The 18,601-nt window shown below is 46.1% G+C and overlaps 1 protein-coding gene across 1 annotated transcript in view; it reads right to left on the reverse strand.

Annotated features, from left to right (window-relative positions):
* Positions 1-471: 471 nt before the first annotated feature.
* PAN3 (Poly(A) specific ribonuclease subunit PAN3) overlaps positions 472-18,601 on the reverse strand; it is a 66,483-nt gene continuing 48,353 nt past the window's right edge. Inside the window, exon 16 of the mRNA XM_077662223.1 lies at positions 472-610. Coding sequence (XP_077518349.1) covers positions 497-610 — 114 coding nt within the window. The 3' untranslated portion in view covers positions 472-496. The remainder of the gene's footprint in view (positions 611-18,601) is intronic.

Below are 18,601 nucleotides of genomic sequence, written 5' to 3' on the forward strand. Positions count from 1 at the left end.
AATTTACACCTCTCCTGCAGTCAGCTCCTGTTTTCTATGCAAGACAACCTAAGAAAACGCATTGTCTTCTGCGCCTGTCTGGAATCAGGTGCCCCAATAAAAGGTAGAGCGAGTGCCAGCCGACCAAGAGCAGTGTTAGGAAAATAGGTCGCGCGAGTGACATACCCAGTGCCAGCCCCAACATGGGCGCTGCTGTTAACTGCGGCCATCGAGTTAAAAACACGCTCCGTGACGGAGCCGTAAATAATAAAGGTAAGCAGGGCAGTTCTTAAGTCTTGAAGAGGGCTTAAAGCTACCGTATTTGTCTACTAAACATACACTTTCGCTTCTGTACGATACGGCAATTTTATATTTGCAGCGCTCAGTGTATTAAAACAATTTAAATCTATTTTTAAACATGCTTGTTGTGGTAAAGACCAATTTCATGGCATCACATTCAAGCCCAGGTCCCGACTCATTGCCAGACGAGGATGCGCTACTGGCCTCGAGCTCGCGTCTACTTCTGAAAAGAGATTTTCCGCTGGAGCGAGTGCCAACCGTTGTGGAGGGCGTCGGTGGCGAAATGGATGCGTGCGGTTGTGAGATCCCGGACGCTCAGACAGTATGAGCCCTGAAAGGAAGCGATAAAACGTTAATCGGATTTGGCATGAAGAGGCAGTGCGATGTGACTAAGATTCCAATGCAAATTCTACATCCTCGCCGCTGAATGCGCTCAGATGGTTCAGATTCACGTGGCTGCACCATGCGTTTATGAGCCCAGTAGCCTCCACGTGCGCCTGCACACTGCATTTCAGCCACCTATTATCAAGCGGTCACGTTGCTCTGGAGGCCAAAGGATTGCTAAAAAGGAACAAATACTTCGGCCTTAGCATCTTCATGTTGTAGGTCTACGCCTTTGAAATCATGCCATCAGAAAGTGCAGTTCAGTTTTCATCTTCAATAAAGCCAGTAAAGCTTTGTAGGGGGCTAGTTGGTCGTACATACTGAGACTGGGGAGCGCTACAATCAAGACAAGGGGACAACACCACATAAGAACACCACGAGACACGAGCGCAAACTTTCAACTGAGTTCATTTTCGACATGGCGCATATTTTTACGCATGTAATCATGGGACACACAAACATAAAAGCGTTAGAGCTAGCCAAGATAGCGAAGCAATCACCTAAACCATGCGAGATATAAACTATCCTCGCAAGTCATGAATTTAACAAATTATCGGCTAAAAACAATTTTCCTTTTTTTGTTAAAGCCACAGACGGGTCGCTAACGAACCCAGCACCGTCCTTTTCTGAAACAATGCAAAATGCTTCCCACAATTCCCTTGTGGTCTTGTCCTTTGATTTAAGTTGAGCGACTCGGAAAGGCGGGCTTTCCGAGCTCATTGTTAAGATCTGTGGCCGAATTCCTGCACAAAAGGCTTCGCAAGACTGCGCAAAAAGACACCTTTTCCCATGAGCCAGCTAGCCGAAATAAGTATGTAGTCTTACCATATCATCATAAGATTTCCCATAATCTGGAGATGTCAGGCAAATATGGCATTGATGTGGTAATATCTGCGCCCTGCAAGCTTTCAAAACTCTTCAATTTTTGGGGGGAAGCAGACTTCAAAGGCTGTAGTTTGCGTCATGAGGCATTCGAAAAAGTATGTCTCGTGCGTAACATAGGTGGTTTATAAGATCCCCCTCAGCTGTGGTCGATTGAACATCCGTTTGCAAGAACATGCGCGTTCCTATAGATAGGCCTGGAGGACCTGCCCTGTCCGTTCACTGTCGCAGTTGTGCAGACTGCTCCTAAGCTGAACTGCACAGAGATCATAGGAAGAAGAGAGGGCCAGTTGGAAAAGGAAATAGTCGATGCTGTTGCCATCTTCAGATCGGAGCCAGATAAGTGTGTCAGCACGCCTTCTGTGTCCATTTTCCAAAAATAAATTAGTGTTTTTGTCAGTGTTTCACTAGGTTGTTTTTGTTTGGTTTTGCTCAGATTAGTTGTCATCCTTTCTCTCTATTGCCTTCCCTTCCACGTGCCGACTGTTTTCGTCATAGTTGCCATTCAACTGTTTTTCTCATGTTTCATCTTCATCTTACGATTCTTTGCAAGATTACACGCGCGACTGCTCCATATAAGCATTGCAGTTTTTTTCAACAAATGTTGCCTGCCTCAGTCCCGTCCTGTTTTGCGGTTTTTCTCCACACGATGTCCTACCGACTGGCCTACAATCAATGCCTTCTAAGTTTTAAAACACGAGACAGCAAAGGACGGAACAGAATTTAAAGCACTCTTTGGCCGTGAACAATTTTGAAATGTGAAAAGTATACGTTCAAATTATTAAATATTTGCTTTCTTTCTTCCACCAAAAAAATGTCCTATAAAGTAATTCGTGCAGCTTTTGTTGCATAAGGCCTTTTCAAGAAATGAAGAAGGCGTTTTGAGACTTCGAACTACCATTTCACTACACAATAGCTGCTGAGCGAAAACCCACGACCGGAACAAGCAATCACTCACTCATTTTTATATATCGACTTCTTAAGTATTCTTTTATAAAGAGCAACGTAGTAATCATGGTAAAATGTCTGTAATGGCAAATCTTTCCTACTTACAGAGTGTTCTATCTCCCACAACACTCATTATCACCTTTTTCTGCTGTCCGTGTTTTTTCTTCCTATCTGAATTTCGCTGTTCTGGGAGGAACGGTCATTTCACTGTTCTCTCCAAGTTTATAGTACTGCACAGTGTTAGTGGAGCTTATTGCTGCTCATAGAAAAATGCTGACACGCAAAGTGATTATAGAAGAAAATAATTTATTGCAGGAACAGTGCGATGCATTTAAGCGCATGAGAGCCCTTCGACTAAACTTCGCAATTTCTTGAGGACAGATTCCAGATCCCACGCACTTTCCTTTTTTCTTTCCTCGTCTTTTCTTGGCTTCGATTTCTTTTACTGCTCCTTTTGTTAAAGCGTGACTTTTTCGTAATCTTCGCTTTTTATGACGTTGCGAACAACTGACTTTACAAAGAAACTGTTTAGAGGGAACTCTTTATGGTCTGGAGTGGCAGGCCTGAGTTCTTATTACGGACATGGGGCAGTAAAACCGTACCAGCTGAGGGTACACACCGCTGTAAGGGACAGTTCTAAGGAGTCTAGCGCTCTTCTGAAGAGCCTTGTAAGTCTGAGCGAGAAACGCCCGCTATTTCCGGTTTGACTTTGAAAGGATGTACAGAAAAACTATGCGTCATGACATACAAAGCTAACAGAAATGAAGGAAATGAAATTAAGTTCGGAACTTTGGTCCAATTGTAGACGAAACTGAAGCTTCGCGCTCATGGTTGCGAGGATTACATGGTTTGAGGAAACGAGAGTATGCTTTCTTCGTTTCCATTAATAATATCGACGACGACGGGTTATCCCAAAACACAGATGTCGCTAAGTTCAGAAAAATACCACTGTAACGCGACACTCAAACGCAACGACTCTCTTCATAAACACCTAACATCGCAAAGTATACTAAACTAATCACAGGCAGTAAATGTCAGCAGGGAGTTAATTCCTCGTCCCAACGAACGTTAATATGGGTCCGTTTGGTACATTCAACTCTGATGTGACACTGCTCTGTGTTTTAGAATGAAAACGTATAGCACATGCCTGTACGTCCTTGAGCCAAAGAGTTGGTGCGGTATGCGTGAACGCGGGTGAGGTAAGAAATGGTGGAGAATGGGAACATTGATACGCCTGCGCGTATGGAAACGAATCCAGCACAGAGCGATGCAGGGAGCAGCACCCATCACGCATCCCTGTTTAGCCCGTCCCCAAGAAAAATTAATTAGATTTGAACAGCACCCTTCTCCTGCCGGGGGCAGCCGCATGAGCCACACTGGTCTTACTTCCGCCCCAAGGGATGCTTTAATTGCGAACGTCCAGCGACCAGGGTGCCCGCCATACTATCTGGGAATTACGGCTTATTTAATTAGGGCCCCGCGAGCTTCTCTGCCCGCGGGTCCATCAAAACCGTAGGCGGGCAACCCCTCCTGCAGCTTCCGTTTTTCTCGAGTTATGGCTGGCGCTGAATGAGCATTGTGCGCCCGAATCGCATAATTTAGGCCCGCTTATTTGTAAGGCAGCAGCAAATATTCGATAAGGGCAGGGCAGCAAACTTTTCTACCATTAGTGCTAGCATCGTTCATTGTCCTGAGGAGGACGAAGTTACAGGAAAGGCATTACAGGAATATTCGCGTATTAAGAGACGTATTATCTTGAAGCTGCCTGCTGGATGGTGTGAGATAAACAAAGAGCGGGAATTTGTTGACGTAGGGAGGACAGCACGATGGTTGCCTTGACCTCTTCTTCTCAATGCACACAAGGCAGAGTAATTTAGTCATTTCTTTGTCGCTTGTTTTGCATCAAATTTTGTCCATTTTGCCCATTAATGCCCATTTTGTTACGGGACGGAATCCGGTGAAGACACGTGACAGATGGCTATGACACGATTTAATGGCGGTGGGCCGCGCCGCGCCACTGCCCACTTTGTCGTCTTCTAGTCTGAGAGACAGCCCGGAGCCACCGAGCGATCGTCTCCTCGATCGTGCGATCTAGAAGAATGGCGGTGACGATGAGGAGAAGACGTAGGGTTTGCAGTTGCGATGAAAGAGAGGAGCAGATGAGCGCTGGTCCACTAAGCTTCCCGCACACGGGTCATCTTGAGCCGACGGCCGATGTCCATTGGCGCAACAAACGGCATGGGCAGGGGGCCTGTGCGCTCTCGTGTCTCGGATCGGTCGGGTCGCTTAGGTTTGGTTTGGTTTATGGGGGCTTAACGTCCCAAAGAGACTCAGGCTATGAGAGACGCCGTAGTGTGAAGGGCTCCGGAAATTTCGACCACCTGGGGTTCTTTAACGTGCGCTGACATCGCACAGTACACGGGCCTCTAGAATTTCGCCTCCATCGAAATTCGACCACCGCGGCCGGGATCAAACCCGCGTCTTTCGGGCCAGCAGCCGAGCGCCATAACCACTCAGCCACCGCGGCGGCTGGGTCGCTTAGGGTCTGGTCAATAGGATCAGACATCTCTCTGTCACTACCGGCACTTAGCTCAAAGCGCAAGTATTAGTTTGGTAGTAGTATTAGTTGATGAAGAAAACGGTGCGCAATGCACGACGCGAGTGTATGCTGCACTTTAGCACGAGGCCCGTTCGGCTGCGGTGATCAAGAGTCTACTTAAGCAGAGTAATTGTTCATAAATAGGAATTGTGTGCCCGGACCGAGCTTGAATCTAATGTTGAATTCCAATGGCAGATCGAGAGCGCTCCGCCGGATCACAAACGGAGCGCGTAGTTCAGGCGGAGATCACTCCCTCCCATTTTGCCAATGGAATGCATGCGCTCCCGCGGGGGCACTTCAGCGCAAGAATAGCTCCAAGTTCAGGCAACATGGCGGCGCCCTTCGAAGCACGGCCTCTCGCTTCACCAGCGATTCGTCCTTGCCGCCACACTGTCTCTCACGTTCACGGCAAACAAAAGGCGCACGCAGCTTTCGCTTTGTGTGATGATGCCCGCAACACAAAATTCTAGTGATGAAACGCGCCAAATTTTCAGATTGCTTCCTTATTTACAGACCTGCTAGACTTAGAGAGTACGCGTCGTCTGACGTCAGAAAGCGCGGGAGGTTCAAACAAGTCAACGATTTTGTTCTAAAAAGCGGTCACAAAGAATTGACCGCGATGGAACTGACATCCCGTTAAGAAAATTTTTTGTTTTAACTTGTGCGGACGCGAACAAAACGAAAAATAATTACATTTGGGAAAATTCAATTTTAAAAAAAAAGTAAAAAATACTGCTTGTACGTTTCCCGGATCACCGCGTAGCGACGACAGGAAGTTCGCGTATGCGACAGGACGGATGCAGCCGGTCATGACCGGAAGCAGACGCGGGAAAGTAAAACGTCGCGCGAGGTTCCGGTCAAATCTGCCGATTTCGGCGGAGCAAATATCGCTGCTCCACGGAGCGATCCGGGATCGACGTCTGATCCCGATCTGCCATTGGAACAGACAACTTGCACTCCCATTTTGCCATTGGAATACGATTGCTCCCAACAGAGCAGAAAAACTTGATCCGGATCTGCCATTGGAATTCAACATAAGTGGCAACCACTCCTATTGCTGTGCTCTACATTGTCCTTTTTCTGGCGCATCGTTGCTTAGGTGTGTAGTACTATGCTGTGTTAGTGATGTGCCCTGTGTTGTGTCTTTTCTGGTGCTTGGTTTAGGTTTGGCCGATTACGCATTATATTCATTTGCGATTGTTTTCTTCATGGTTCGTAGATAGTTCATGTACACAGAACATTGCTTCGCTGTAATAAACATTGTGTTAAAGAAAAAGTGGTGGTAGCCTAGTGCTCTCGCGCAGCGTCCAGCGAAGCTGGTCTGTTCACGCAGCCACAAGTTCGAATCCCAGTCTTGGATATTTACTTCATTTCATTTTTTTTATTTCACTTGGCACAAACCCACAAACATCCCAAGATTTTTCTCAGCGTTTTCCCGTCGGAATCGTGTTTTCGCACTATTATGCCATGAACCACCAACAACCGCTGATAATAACTATGCTAATCCTTCTGTGCTGTTTCCATAGTGTCCTTGGGGTATATCCTGTGCAGCTCCACGCTATTACAAATGCCCCGGGTTGAGAATCATTTATAAAATTTGTTGTCTTTGTTTATCAGTGCCTTGTGTTACGCCATTCCATGTTCGAATGCCACATGGCCCAGAAGGTGACCAGAAACTAAGCAAAAATTAAATATTGCCTGTGACATTTCGGTTGGGTTTTAATGTGTATATTTCACTGGCTCCTGCATCAAAGGCATGGCCGTCCTAACGTAAAAGACCTGAAACGATCCATGCCAAAAAAAAATGGTTGTATTTAAGTTATCTGTGACTGTTCTTGTGAAGACCATAGAATGCCCATCAAGATACAAAAAGCCCGACAAAATAAACGAGCCTAGTCTGGCGTTTATTGCAGAGCTGTAGTGTGAACACGAGTAGAAACGGACAGTTACAATAAGTAAAGTGCAGGCGCAATAATAAGCAGTGCTAAATATGAGAGCCAACAGTGGTCATTTGCATGAAGCTAGCACGGGTAGTAGTACTCAGCAGGAGCTAGCTGGCTCTGCGGCGGAGCCGCTGGAGCAGATCTCGGTGAGTGAACGCACCAATATTTTTTCATTAGGCATGCCGGCTGACGGGCCCGCTCGTGCATTTTCCTGAAGACATAGGGCGGTCTGCAGCATGGATGAGCGGAGGAAGGAGCGGAGGAAAAGTAACAGCATGCTCTCAACGATAAAGACAAACAGCAGCGGGCTGGGCACCGTGGAGGCAGATCGAGGAGCGCAGCGAGGCAAATGGAGAGCTTCCTATCGGTCTTACTTAGGCTTGTGTTCGCGCTCAGGCGCCGGAGAACGCAAAAGCCGCAAGATCCGTCTCTCCTTATTTGCCGCTTATTTTGTGTCGCTGGCAACGCAATGTCTGGTGCAGCGCGCCTTAACACCACTTTGGAGTTGTGCTCTCAGGCTCATGCCGGTGCCGAGCGGAGGAACAGAGCTACGAAGTATCCTGGTCAGCCCGTTTACGCCGTGGAGCGAAAATTACGCAGGGCACTCAAGACTACATGCTTGCTTTGAAGACAAACACATTAGTTATTTCATTCATATTTTTGTCGTTCCATTCTAATGTCAGACCTACTCATTAGCAACGCGTACACAAGGTTCATCAATATTCGCCAAGAAGCAACGCGGTACTATGGTGTAATAGTGACGTGCCCTGTGTCTCGTCTTTTTTCGTGCTTGGTTGCTTACGTGTTTCGTGCTGATTTGAGATTGTTTCCTTCGTAATTAATGTACATCGAACATTGCCTAACTGTAATAAATACCATGTTTAAAAAGAGAAATGTCTTGTGGACTATCGGTTGCGTGCTCGCCTTGCAATCTGAAGGTTAATGGTTCAGTTCCATGCACCTTCGGAAGAATTTTTTTTTTTTTTGGGGGGGGGGAGGACTGATGACGTCATTTGAGAATTTTTGGACCACTTTTCTTGGGCGCCGACAACGACGATGGCTGTCGTTGCGAATGAGTCATATAAGGCTTTCGGCTCAAGCGCATCAGTCAGTGATGGGAGGGCTATTAATATGAGTGCCTATTCCATTAATTTTCTCCTATCTGATTGCCTTGTCTACCAGATGGGAAGCACCAACCTACATTCGGGGCGTCTCCCTCAGTGTCCAGTACCTTGCTCATGGACCCTGAAACTTAATGACTCGTAATGATTCGCATTGCTCGCATCACGTGCACTAGCGGGCTAGCATTCTCCAGAGCTGCAAGGCGCAGTTTTTTGTGTCATTAATTTGGAGACTACCGTTGTATCGATCACATTAAAATTAGCCTGGACATCGGTTTTGGTCCGAATCGATGAAGGTCAGATTTCGGACGAGATGTGGGCGAAAAAGGCCAGCTGTAGCTATCGCGTCACTCCAGGTTCAACCAGAGCTAAACCACAGCCATTTTTTGTGAATTATTAATCGTAGTAACGCTGTTCAGTTGGAATGTGCACTCGCGTTCGAAATAAAACGTAATACGCTTCGGTGGTCCATGTATTATCACGTGTTGTGTAGAGAAGACAAGGAAGTTCCTTCCTTTTAAGTGCGACCGGACCAGCGGCGTCGGCTCACGTACGTATTAATAGTTACCTAACTTCTCCTAAGTAAACCATGAGAGGAGCTCGATCACTGGACGACGTGTTCAGCATTACTGACGCCGCGGCTTTACATGCCGTACAAAAAATGGAAAAACCATCCCCTTAAATAAAAACGCAAGCAGACCACATTGATGAAACTGGGTTGGATATAACAGGAAAGCGAGTGGGTACAGAAGTGGGAAAAACATATAAATGTACAGACACTGACTGCGACCCGGTGAGTGAGAGCAGGGTGGGAAAAGGTATAGCCGACATGTAACAGGATACCGAGCTCCTGAAGAGGGCATGCAGGAGCCCCTGAAGGAATACAAATTAAAGCTAAATATCTGTTCTCAAAATCGTGCATTAAATGCGTGGTTTTTACAAGGAAAGAAAATTATAAAAGACCATTTGCATGCATTTGCAGCTTCGAACTGTCGCCGTTTCGTTAGCAGCTCAAGCAGTGAGCAACAGTGAGCCCAAAGAACTCCCTCTCTGGAAGCTGTGCCGCTCATCGTTTCTTTAAGTAGACGCCAAGTGCTCCTTCTCGCTAATGAGCGGGAGCATTTTAATGCATGCTAAGAAAAAAATTGCCTCAAGCGTGTTTTCCTAGGAGACGGAAGGGGGGGGGGATGAGTGGGGGAGGGAATATAAATGAGAAATTGATGTGCTAACACCATATTTCATTCGCCCTCACGTTATCACGCCGGGGTAGACGCATGGCTTCAAAGGTAATTAGTTACGTTAAACTTTTTGGAGTTTGTTTCTTCCTGATGTATGTCTAAACGAAGCTTATGCCAACGGGAGTGCTGCATGCTGTTCTTTTTTGAGTAAGTCGTTCATTCTTAGGTGCATTTTCTTTAGTTGGCTTCATTTCTTCTAAGATCATCTAGGTGCTTCTGAAAAGCATTAGCTCGTTGCTTTTCTGTATTTCTGCAGGACCGTGGCTCGCGATTAATTTGTGTAGTTACTAGCTTTATGTGTAAGTGATGCTGGGTTACGCTACGCTGCCCACAGAATGCAATAACCTCATCAAACGAAGCTGCCTGAGACACTGAAAAATGATCAGATATCTGCGAGCAATGGCAGAGAGGACAGGAATAAACGTCAGGCGCCTTGTTCGCTTTTTTTTTCTTTTTTCCGTGCTTATGTAGGTGATTTATACTGTGTCACACTGCGGGTTCCATCACATAATTACGGCTTCAAGCTTACGGCTGAAGAAAAGAACTTAGAGTCCCTGTTTAATATCATTCAAGACTGTATTGTTAGGCAATTAGCGCTGCCATGCTGAATATTTTAGTCACTGTAGAATGAAAGTACTACTTACACCACTGAAGCACTGCCTGCCCGAAAAATGCAATAATCTTGCGTAATGTAGCACCCTAACACAGTGAGCAGGTGCTGGCATCAGAAATTGCTAGGCCATGGTGCCAGGTTTCGAAACAGCTGCCTCTTCTGTAGCTTTTTTGCTTTAAATTTTGGTTCTGGATATGTGATTCACACCCCTTAATACGGCATCATATTATAGTAGGAAACAACTTCTTGCTGATGATGATGATGATTATGGATTTTTATGGCGCAAGGGCAGCTATGGCCAAAGAGCGCGATGTCACAAGGTATTTTTTCTTTTTCTCAAGGTGGAGTCAGAGACCCATTTCTCAAGCATTTCACCCTAAATAAGCCGAGCACCAGACCAGGGGAAAGCTTGTACCCATTGTATCACCGGTGGGTACCCGGCGGCACTGGGGATCGAACCCCGCACCTCCCGCATACGAGGCGGATGCTCAACCACTTGGCCACCGCTGCGGTACACAACTTCTTGCCGTTGTTTGTAAAGCTCGAACAGTTTGAGTCCGCGGGCAGTTAGCAGCTGCATACTTTTTGTTGATGCTGTGACATAATACCACGGCAGCATTCGTAAAGTCGCTCGCAACAAGGTTCACATCATTACTGAAGCGATTCTTCGCTTCAGTTTATAGTGCGCGATTTCACGACGCCAGAAAACCGTTGTATTTTGTAAAATACAGCTCTAGAAATCTATAAAAATAATATAAAACTCAATAGAAATTTGACTGCCGTGGCAGTGATCGAAGCTGCCTATTTCAGGACAGCAGCTGAGCACCATAACCACTCTGCCACCGCGGCGGCTATCGGACCCAAGTATCTAATGTCTTGGATCAAAGCATGTATAGGGGACCATCTGTGACCTAGTGTTCAAAAAATCCGAAATTCGGGCCCGGAAACCCAGGCGAACAATGGTAGCAGCTTCATCATAGAAAAGCTAAAAAAAAAATGGCGAAACAAGTCACCAGGGTGGTCTTCTGTATTAAGAACAGAAAAGACGGAGTGAAAGAAATGGAAACTTTAAGACTAGTCCAAGCTTTTGTTCTGTCCTAAATCACGTACGTGGCACCTCTCGCAATAAGTCGGAGCTGGAGCATCTGAGTACAATCATTAGGAAAGCCAAGAAACAAGCCCTGGGACTTCATATGCGAACCTCGAGCGACTGGCTCATGAGGCTAGGCATCCACAACATGGTGCAGGAGTTAACTCAGACGCCAAGAAGTCAAGTCGTGAGACCCTGGTCCACTACAACTGGAAGGAAGTTTGTCGAGGGACGCGCAATACCTTTTTCCAGTGGGTACGATGGAGAGAGCGGATATGCAACCAAAGATCAGAGAGAAAATTCACGTTATCCCCATGACCGAGATTATGCGTCTTACTTTAAGCAAGGGCAGGATAGAAGCTAGGGCAAAATATTTTGGAAAGAATTGGAGTGCATCCTCACAAACAGCATATACACAGACGCAGCCGTACCAGATGACGGCAGTATTGTTGCGGTAGTTGTGGACACAGATGGTAGACTATGAGGCTCTGCGCCGATCAAAACGAGGCACGGTGGAACTGCCGAAAGCAGCCATATATCCTTCACCATCAGGCGCATCCTCAGGCAGTCGGGAAGTGATACTCTCAAACCGCATGTAGAAACTGCATGATGGACCGGATCGGGGAGCAGGACGCTAGGATTCTCAAGGTTACGAACTTTGAAACAAAACTCCTAATATTATCCACTGGACACTAAAGGGTACTGGCAATAGACTTGCTCACAACCTCGGCCGTGAATTGTAACCCCAGGCGCCGTCGCAGAATGATAACTATGGTATATCACTCTGCACTTCTCTTGAAATCTTACTGAACTACAGGCTACAACGATCAGAATTTTACAAAACCTCGGAATAATTACATCAACGTCGAAGAAACAGCATAAGAAGGATACAAACCAGCACTTGTAACATCATCAAATCATTGGACACCTGGTAAAGAGAAATGTGCAGATCAGAACGTCGGAACTGTAGAAAAAAAATGTGGATCTTTACTACATGCTATGGATCTGCCACAAAAACAAGGTCGTATCCCCCATACCTTTCCCAGTCCATAACTACTGGGAGGCCAGCATGTTCTTTACATGCCCTGAAGACCAGAAATTGTCTTTAAACAGGGCCGCCGTACCAGCTTCGACAAATGAAATACCCAACTAGGGACTCCAGCCATGGAGTTCATACTCAATCGATTAATAAACATCTTCAACAACAACCGATTTAGGAAGGCATGATAGAGACAGAAGTCGCAAGTATGATAGATTTTACTTTTAATCCGAGGCATCGTAATATACAAGCTTGCCCCTTTGAACATGATAAGACCTGTAAGCTTCATAACCTTTCCAGTTTCGTCACATAATTTGCACCCATCATTGCTCCAGCCAGACGGCCGAGGATATCACCATAGCGATAGCACTCCCACATATACGCCACGCGAACACACAAAGAACTCACCAGACCGACATACACGGTAATAACCGGCTCGCCTCCGCAGGCATCGCACGCGCTATCCCTGACAGACCCCGACAAATTCCCCACTGTGCCCACAGCCGGGACCCCCGGTCCCGCTTTCTTTCCCGGCAGCGAAAGCGTTGCCGTGCTCGCCTGAGCAGCAACGTTCAAAGCGCTGTCGACGAAAGTGGAGGTGGAAGAAGACGACACCCACGCCAAGCGCGCGGCTATGGAATACAACGGCGCACAGAGATGAACACTGCCACACCACACTGGCCATACCCGAAGCTATGGTGTGGCGTCAATTCTGCCCCGACCCACGTTACACATTACCGTTTGTGTGGTCCCCCATGTCTCATTCGTTGTCTTCTTTGTGCACCCAGCCCAAATCAAAGAAAAAGCAGCTTGGCACCAAACCCAAGGATACCATTTTGGAGCAGGCAGTTGCTGCTGCTAGGCTTTCGCAACCATAGCGTCGTTGCGAGTTCTGCAGTGGAACTGTCGCTCTATTCTTTCAGCTTCCACAGATTTACACTGCATTTCTACCCAGCTTAATTCGGATGTCCTAATTCTGCAAGAAACGTGGCTTTCAACCTACAAACATTTCATATCAAAAATTACCGTTCATTTCGCCTAGATCGCCAGTCAAGAGGAGGGGGTTTACTAACTTTAGTTTCTTCAAAAATTTGCCACAGGGCTATGGTACCTTTTCAACAAATGTCTCCTGACTGTGAGATTTTGGCACTAGACTTTGTACTTCCTGGGGGCTCTCCATTTTCAATAGCAAATTGTTATTTCCGCAATGGAGTCCAGGATGTTAGACCTCTGGACTTGTTACTCGCTAACTGTAAAAACCCAGTTCTCGTGGCCGGGGACTTCAATTCTCACCATGTGTCGTGCGGTTTTAGGACTAATACATGCGGCAAGCGCCTTTGGGACTGGTTTCTGACCACAACCTGATGTGCTTAAATTCAGGATCGGCCACTTATCTTCACTCACACAATCAATCTGTTTTAGATCTCACGTTCATTAGTCCTGGAATTGGCGTAACGAATTGGTCGACTGTTGATAGCGGCACCTCAAGTGACCATATACCTATTCATTTTGATATCATATGTCGTGTAACTCCGGCGTCTTCTCAGTTGCGGTCACATGTAAATTATGACAGATTCCAGACGGCGTTGCGCTCTGCCCTTGCTTCAGTGTCTAACATCGCCGAGGCCCACCAGTCAGCAAGCATATGTCTGGCTATAGAGGAAAGCCGTAAAAAGTCGGAGTTCCTGGCGAGGCCAACAAAAGGGAATTCTTCTAACTGGTGGAATGCGGACTGTACAAGAGATTACAGGCGGAGGAAGGCAGCATGGAAAAAGCTTCTTCATAACCAATGCCCGAATAACTGGATTACAGCCACCTTAAAACGAACAGTTTCTCACGCGAAGGAAAAATATGACTCGGAACACTTCGATTATCTTTCAAAGGCTGGAAACCGACGTGTACTATTCGGTTTTCTACGGTCTAGGAAACAGCTCATGTCCGCTCATAATTTTCAGTCATTAGTTATGTCACCTGAAGAAGCTATCCAGGCGGTTGAATTAATTGCAACAGGCCTGCAAAATCGGTTCTCGTCTTTACTACCTTTGCGCCCAATGTTGTTTGCACAAGTCGTGCCAAATGATAATGCCTCACAAGTAAATCTATCAGAGCTTTCACAAGTTGTCCAGAGATTGCCAGCTGCTGCTCCTGGTCCTGATGGTGTTACTACAAAGATGCTCAAGATTCTCTTTGAAGAGTCTCCCAACTCCTTACTGCACCTAATAAACTACTCTCTCAAACACGCTTGGATACCTTCTGAGTGGAAGCTGTCCAAGGTGATCCCTTTACTTAAAGATCAGGGTGGAGGCTATGAATTGGATAATATTAGGCCAATTTCTTTAACATCAAACGTGGTAAAGTTGATAGGAAGGGTGTTACTGATTCGGGTGTCAGCCATTGTGGACCGCAAAACTATACTCAGCCCGTGCCAACTCGGTTTCCGGCCATGGTGTTCGATATGGAATGTACATGCTGATCTTGAGAGCAGAATTCTCCTTGCTCGTCGTCAACGCCTGGTCGCGGCTTTGGTTACGTTAGACGTCGCCAAAGCGTACGACAGTGTAGAACACTCCATCCTGATACATAGGCTACAGCAAGGCGGAAATTTGGGCGAGTTGGTAAGTGTTCATTTTCGCTCTCAGCGCAACACGAACGGGACACAAGACGAAGGACTAGTTGCAAGGATATCTGCATTTCTTTATAACAGGGAATTCTTTTGCGTCCATAATGGCGTTCATTCAGAGAGGTACAGACAAACGCGAGGTGTACCGCAAGGAGCTGTTCTTTATCCTGTGCTCTTTAATATTTTGTTGAGCTCAATTCCTCTCCACCGCCATGTACGCACTTACGTCTATGCGGATGACATTGCGTTTTTTGCTGCTGCGCCGGATATCCATTCCCTGTATGATCTGTTGCAGTCATATATGAATACACTTGAGCACTGGTTGAGCGCATTACACCTGAAGTTAAATGTTGGCAAGTGCGCCACCCTTGTTTTCCCTCTATATACTCCTGTAGTGGTCTCTCTCACTTGCCAGTTAAAAATACCGCAGGTTCAATCCCTAAAATGCCTAGGGGTCATTTATGACAACAAACTCACCTGGCGACCTCACATTGACAATGTCGCGGCGAAAGGGGCTCGTGCCGTGGGCATGTTACGGATTAATGATCTACATAATGTATGTCAGGCCAATTTTAGAATTTGGATCAGTGTTGTTTTCAGGCTCGGCTACATATAAACTTCGTCCTCTCGTCCTTTTAGAGAGGGAAGCACTTCGCATGGTGCCTCGGCCTTCCAAAATTTGTGGCTACAAATGTGCTGTACCTTGAAGCCCGCATTCCGCCTCTCTTATCACGACTTTAATTTTTAACTGTGCAAACTTACCTCAGGATCTATGAATCACATTTCCACCGTTCCCAAAGCATTTTCTGTTGTCAGCCGACATACTTTTTTGGTGTCCCCTGGTCTCGTTTCAATTCCCCTCAGGTAGTGTTTGTGCAAAGTTTACTTCAGCCTTTAGATGTAGACATTTATGATATCCTTCCTGCGCTTCGCAATGGACCCGCTATCAACATTGTTTTCGACGACATATTCCCAAAAAATGCAAAACTTTTGCCACCGAGTATTCTAAATGGTCTACTAGAAGATCCATCTGAGGAACCTACCTACAGATATAGCAATAGCCACTGACGCATCGCAATGCAATGAAAAAACAGGTGTGGGAATATTTTGCTCGCGTTTAGACTGGTACTTTTCACTGCGCCTTCCAGATTTCACCCCTATTTTTCAAGCAGAGTTTCTAGTAGTTGTACTAGCTCTACGCAAGCTAGACCCCTCTATTACAGCAGTTGCAGTAATTACTGATTCTTTATCTTTGTATTCGTCCCTCGCTGCACATGTTGACGGCCCCATTTTAACAACTTTCTTATCCCTACTTCCTTCGCATTTGAGCCTTGTTCATTTAGTATGGGTTCCCGGTCACAGCAGTGTGGCAGTAAATGAGATTTCTGACAATCTCGCAAAGGCTTCCCTCAGCGGCCCCGTGTTGCCAATCATCCCGGCTACAGCCTATATTACAGCATCTAGATTTCGGCGACGTGCGTTTTTAAGCACGCAAGACACAACACTTTTAACATCGGCGGATTATGAGCACCTTAAATATTAGTGGAACAGGACAATTTGTTGCTCTCGGCAGCTTGAAGTATCACTGACGAGACTGCGCTGCCGCATCCCCGCTCTAAATTTGTTTACACAAGTCGGGTTTGGCGCTCTCTCCCCTTTGTGCATTTTGCCGTGAGCCTGAATCTATAGAACATTTTTGGCTTTATTGTCGCCGATTCAACTCTCTGAGAAAAAGGTCGCTGGAGGAGCCCTTGCAGCATCTTGGCCTTAGTTTAAGCAGCCCGCTCTTACTATCATTTGGCGCCACCACATTTGGGTTCAGCCACAGATCTGTTTGTACCGCTGTTCTAAATTTCCTGATAGAATCTCACCGTCTGCCTTGCTAAGTGTTCCAAAATTTTCTTTTCTATCAATTATTACATTTTGACTTATTCATTATTATTTAATCCCTCTCTTTATTATTATTCTTACAATTTTGAAATCAAAACTCTCATCCCTTTTCTGTTCATGAGGAAGAATTCACCGGTGTTGCGCTCCCACGTGCTTTCCCTTTTTATTAACTGCGTTCAGGTGAATAGCCACCCGATTCTTGGCCAATCCCCCAGTGTGGGTATGTGCCATCTTTTGATAGGCTAACAACAACAACAATAAAGCTTCCAGCGCAGCCACCACCTGAGGTTTCTTGGTACTAACAAATTGCACTTGCATATATCCACGGTCATCCACATCCTGCGAAACAACACGGCTCGTGGCAGTGCCTTGACCCGCTTGTAGCAGGCAGCATCAATATTTTTTTTCAAATTGCCAAGATTAAATTACCAGAAAATGGAACCGTTTTTCTAATAACGGTAAAACAAGAATATCCGGCGTACGAAAATAAACCCACGAGCTAACTTTCCAAGCCACAGGTGGGATAAGGGTGGGGGCATATTACAGCGAACATTCTAGCGACAATGCCGGGGGATGACACATTATATGCCTCTCGACCTCAATGGTACCGCGGTCAAAGGTGCACAGAGTTCTCCCAGCTAATTTTCTCCGGAGAACGACTCCGCTTAGCACGAAGCTCAGACGGCGCCACATGACAACGACCGCTTTTGAAGTTAGAAATGGCGAAGTAAAGTGGGCGGCAATAGACGTTAGCAAGAAAATGGGAAGTATGTATTGAGAGTAAATGAGAACAACTAGTTTAAATACAACGCTTAGCAAAAATGAGTAAATAACCAAAAAATAAGATACATGTTTTCCGATAATTCTCAGTGTTTACCAGTTGTTCTCGTGGCTTCAGGTTATTTAGCTTGTGCGAAACATCGGAACTCCAACAATTCGCTTGCTACCAGGCAGATAAAAAGTGGATGCGTGTATTCATCGGTCATCCGTAATTCATAAACCAGTCGAACTGAAAAACAATCACGGGATTTAGTCTAACACGGCGTGCAGGCTTTCTGAGCAGTGATGAGGACAGCGCTGAGCAGTCTGAGCAGAATCTGATAGCTTCTATTTTCTGTATTACAGACATTAAATTAATGAAACTTGAAATTCTTGGCATAGTGTGGAAATATCTCACGCAAGCCAAAAGAGCGCAGGCCTTACTGTGAATCAGTCCGCATGCTAATGAAACTGCAAAATACTGCACTCATTCGGCACATATGACTATCCTTATTGTCAAAGAAAGTAATACACTCTAAAATCAGTGTCACTGATTAGCGGCGAAAGAGCACATGTACGACCTACAAGACAACCAGCACGGAAATGAGCTAGACCCCGTTTTTCGCGCTTAAATTTAGAAACTAAAATCCCGGCCTTTCCGCGCACGCTGCAATCAAGAATATACTTCTTTGACAGTTTCCTCCGTGCTTGCGTCCTGTTGCCCATTTATTTTTTTCTTTGCTTTGGAGTACTGACGCATCCTCATTGGCGTAATTCGCGTGCGTAGTTCAAGTGCGCGTAGTTCGCCCTTTTCAGTGTTGCCATTTGTTTAGCATTTTCTGGAGACTTGAAACGAAATCTACGTGTTCCAGCTACCTGACCTTCTCTTCGCTAGCCGCTTTTCGCGGAGTCTCTAAGTGTGTCCGCGAAAGTGAGGCATCTTAGACAAGCGCATACACCTGGCAGCAGAATAAACTTGCATTGCTTGTGCCGCGTCACTGGCCTCTTATATCAAGAAATCCGCTTTCCGGTTGAACTCGAGGATAAGCCTTTGGATTTGGTCCACCACGAGAGACAACAGTGCCATCCACTTGTGTGAGCAAAGCGGCCACATTTTCAGCGCTTCGTGTCGTATCACTTGGCAGCTGAAATTCATCTAGTGAGATTTGCCTCCCCAGTATGACAATCGTCATAGC

This window comes from Amblyomma americanum, chromosome 4 (genome assembly GCF_052857255.1).
Source record: "Amblyomma americanum isolate KBUSLIRL-KWMA chromosome 4, ASM5285725v1, whole genome shotgun sequence".
In the NCBI taxonomy this organism is placed as follows: domain Eukaryota; kingdom Metazoa; phylum Arthropoda; class Arachnida; order Ixodida; family Ixodidae; genus Amblyomma; species Amblyomma americanum.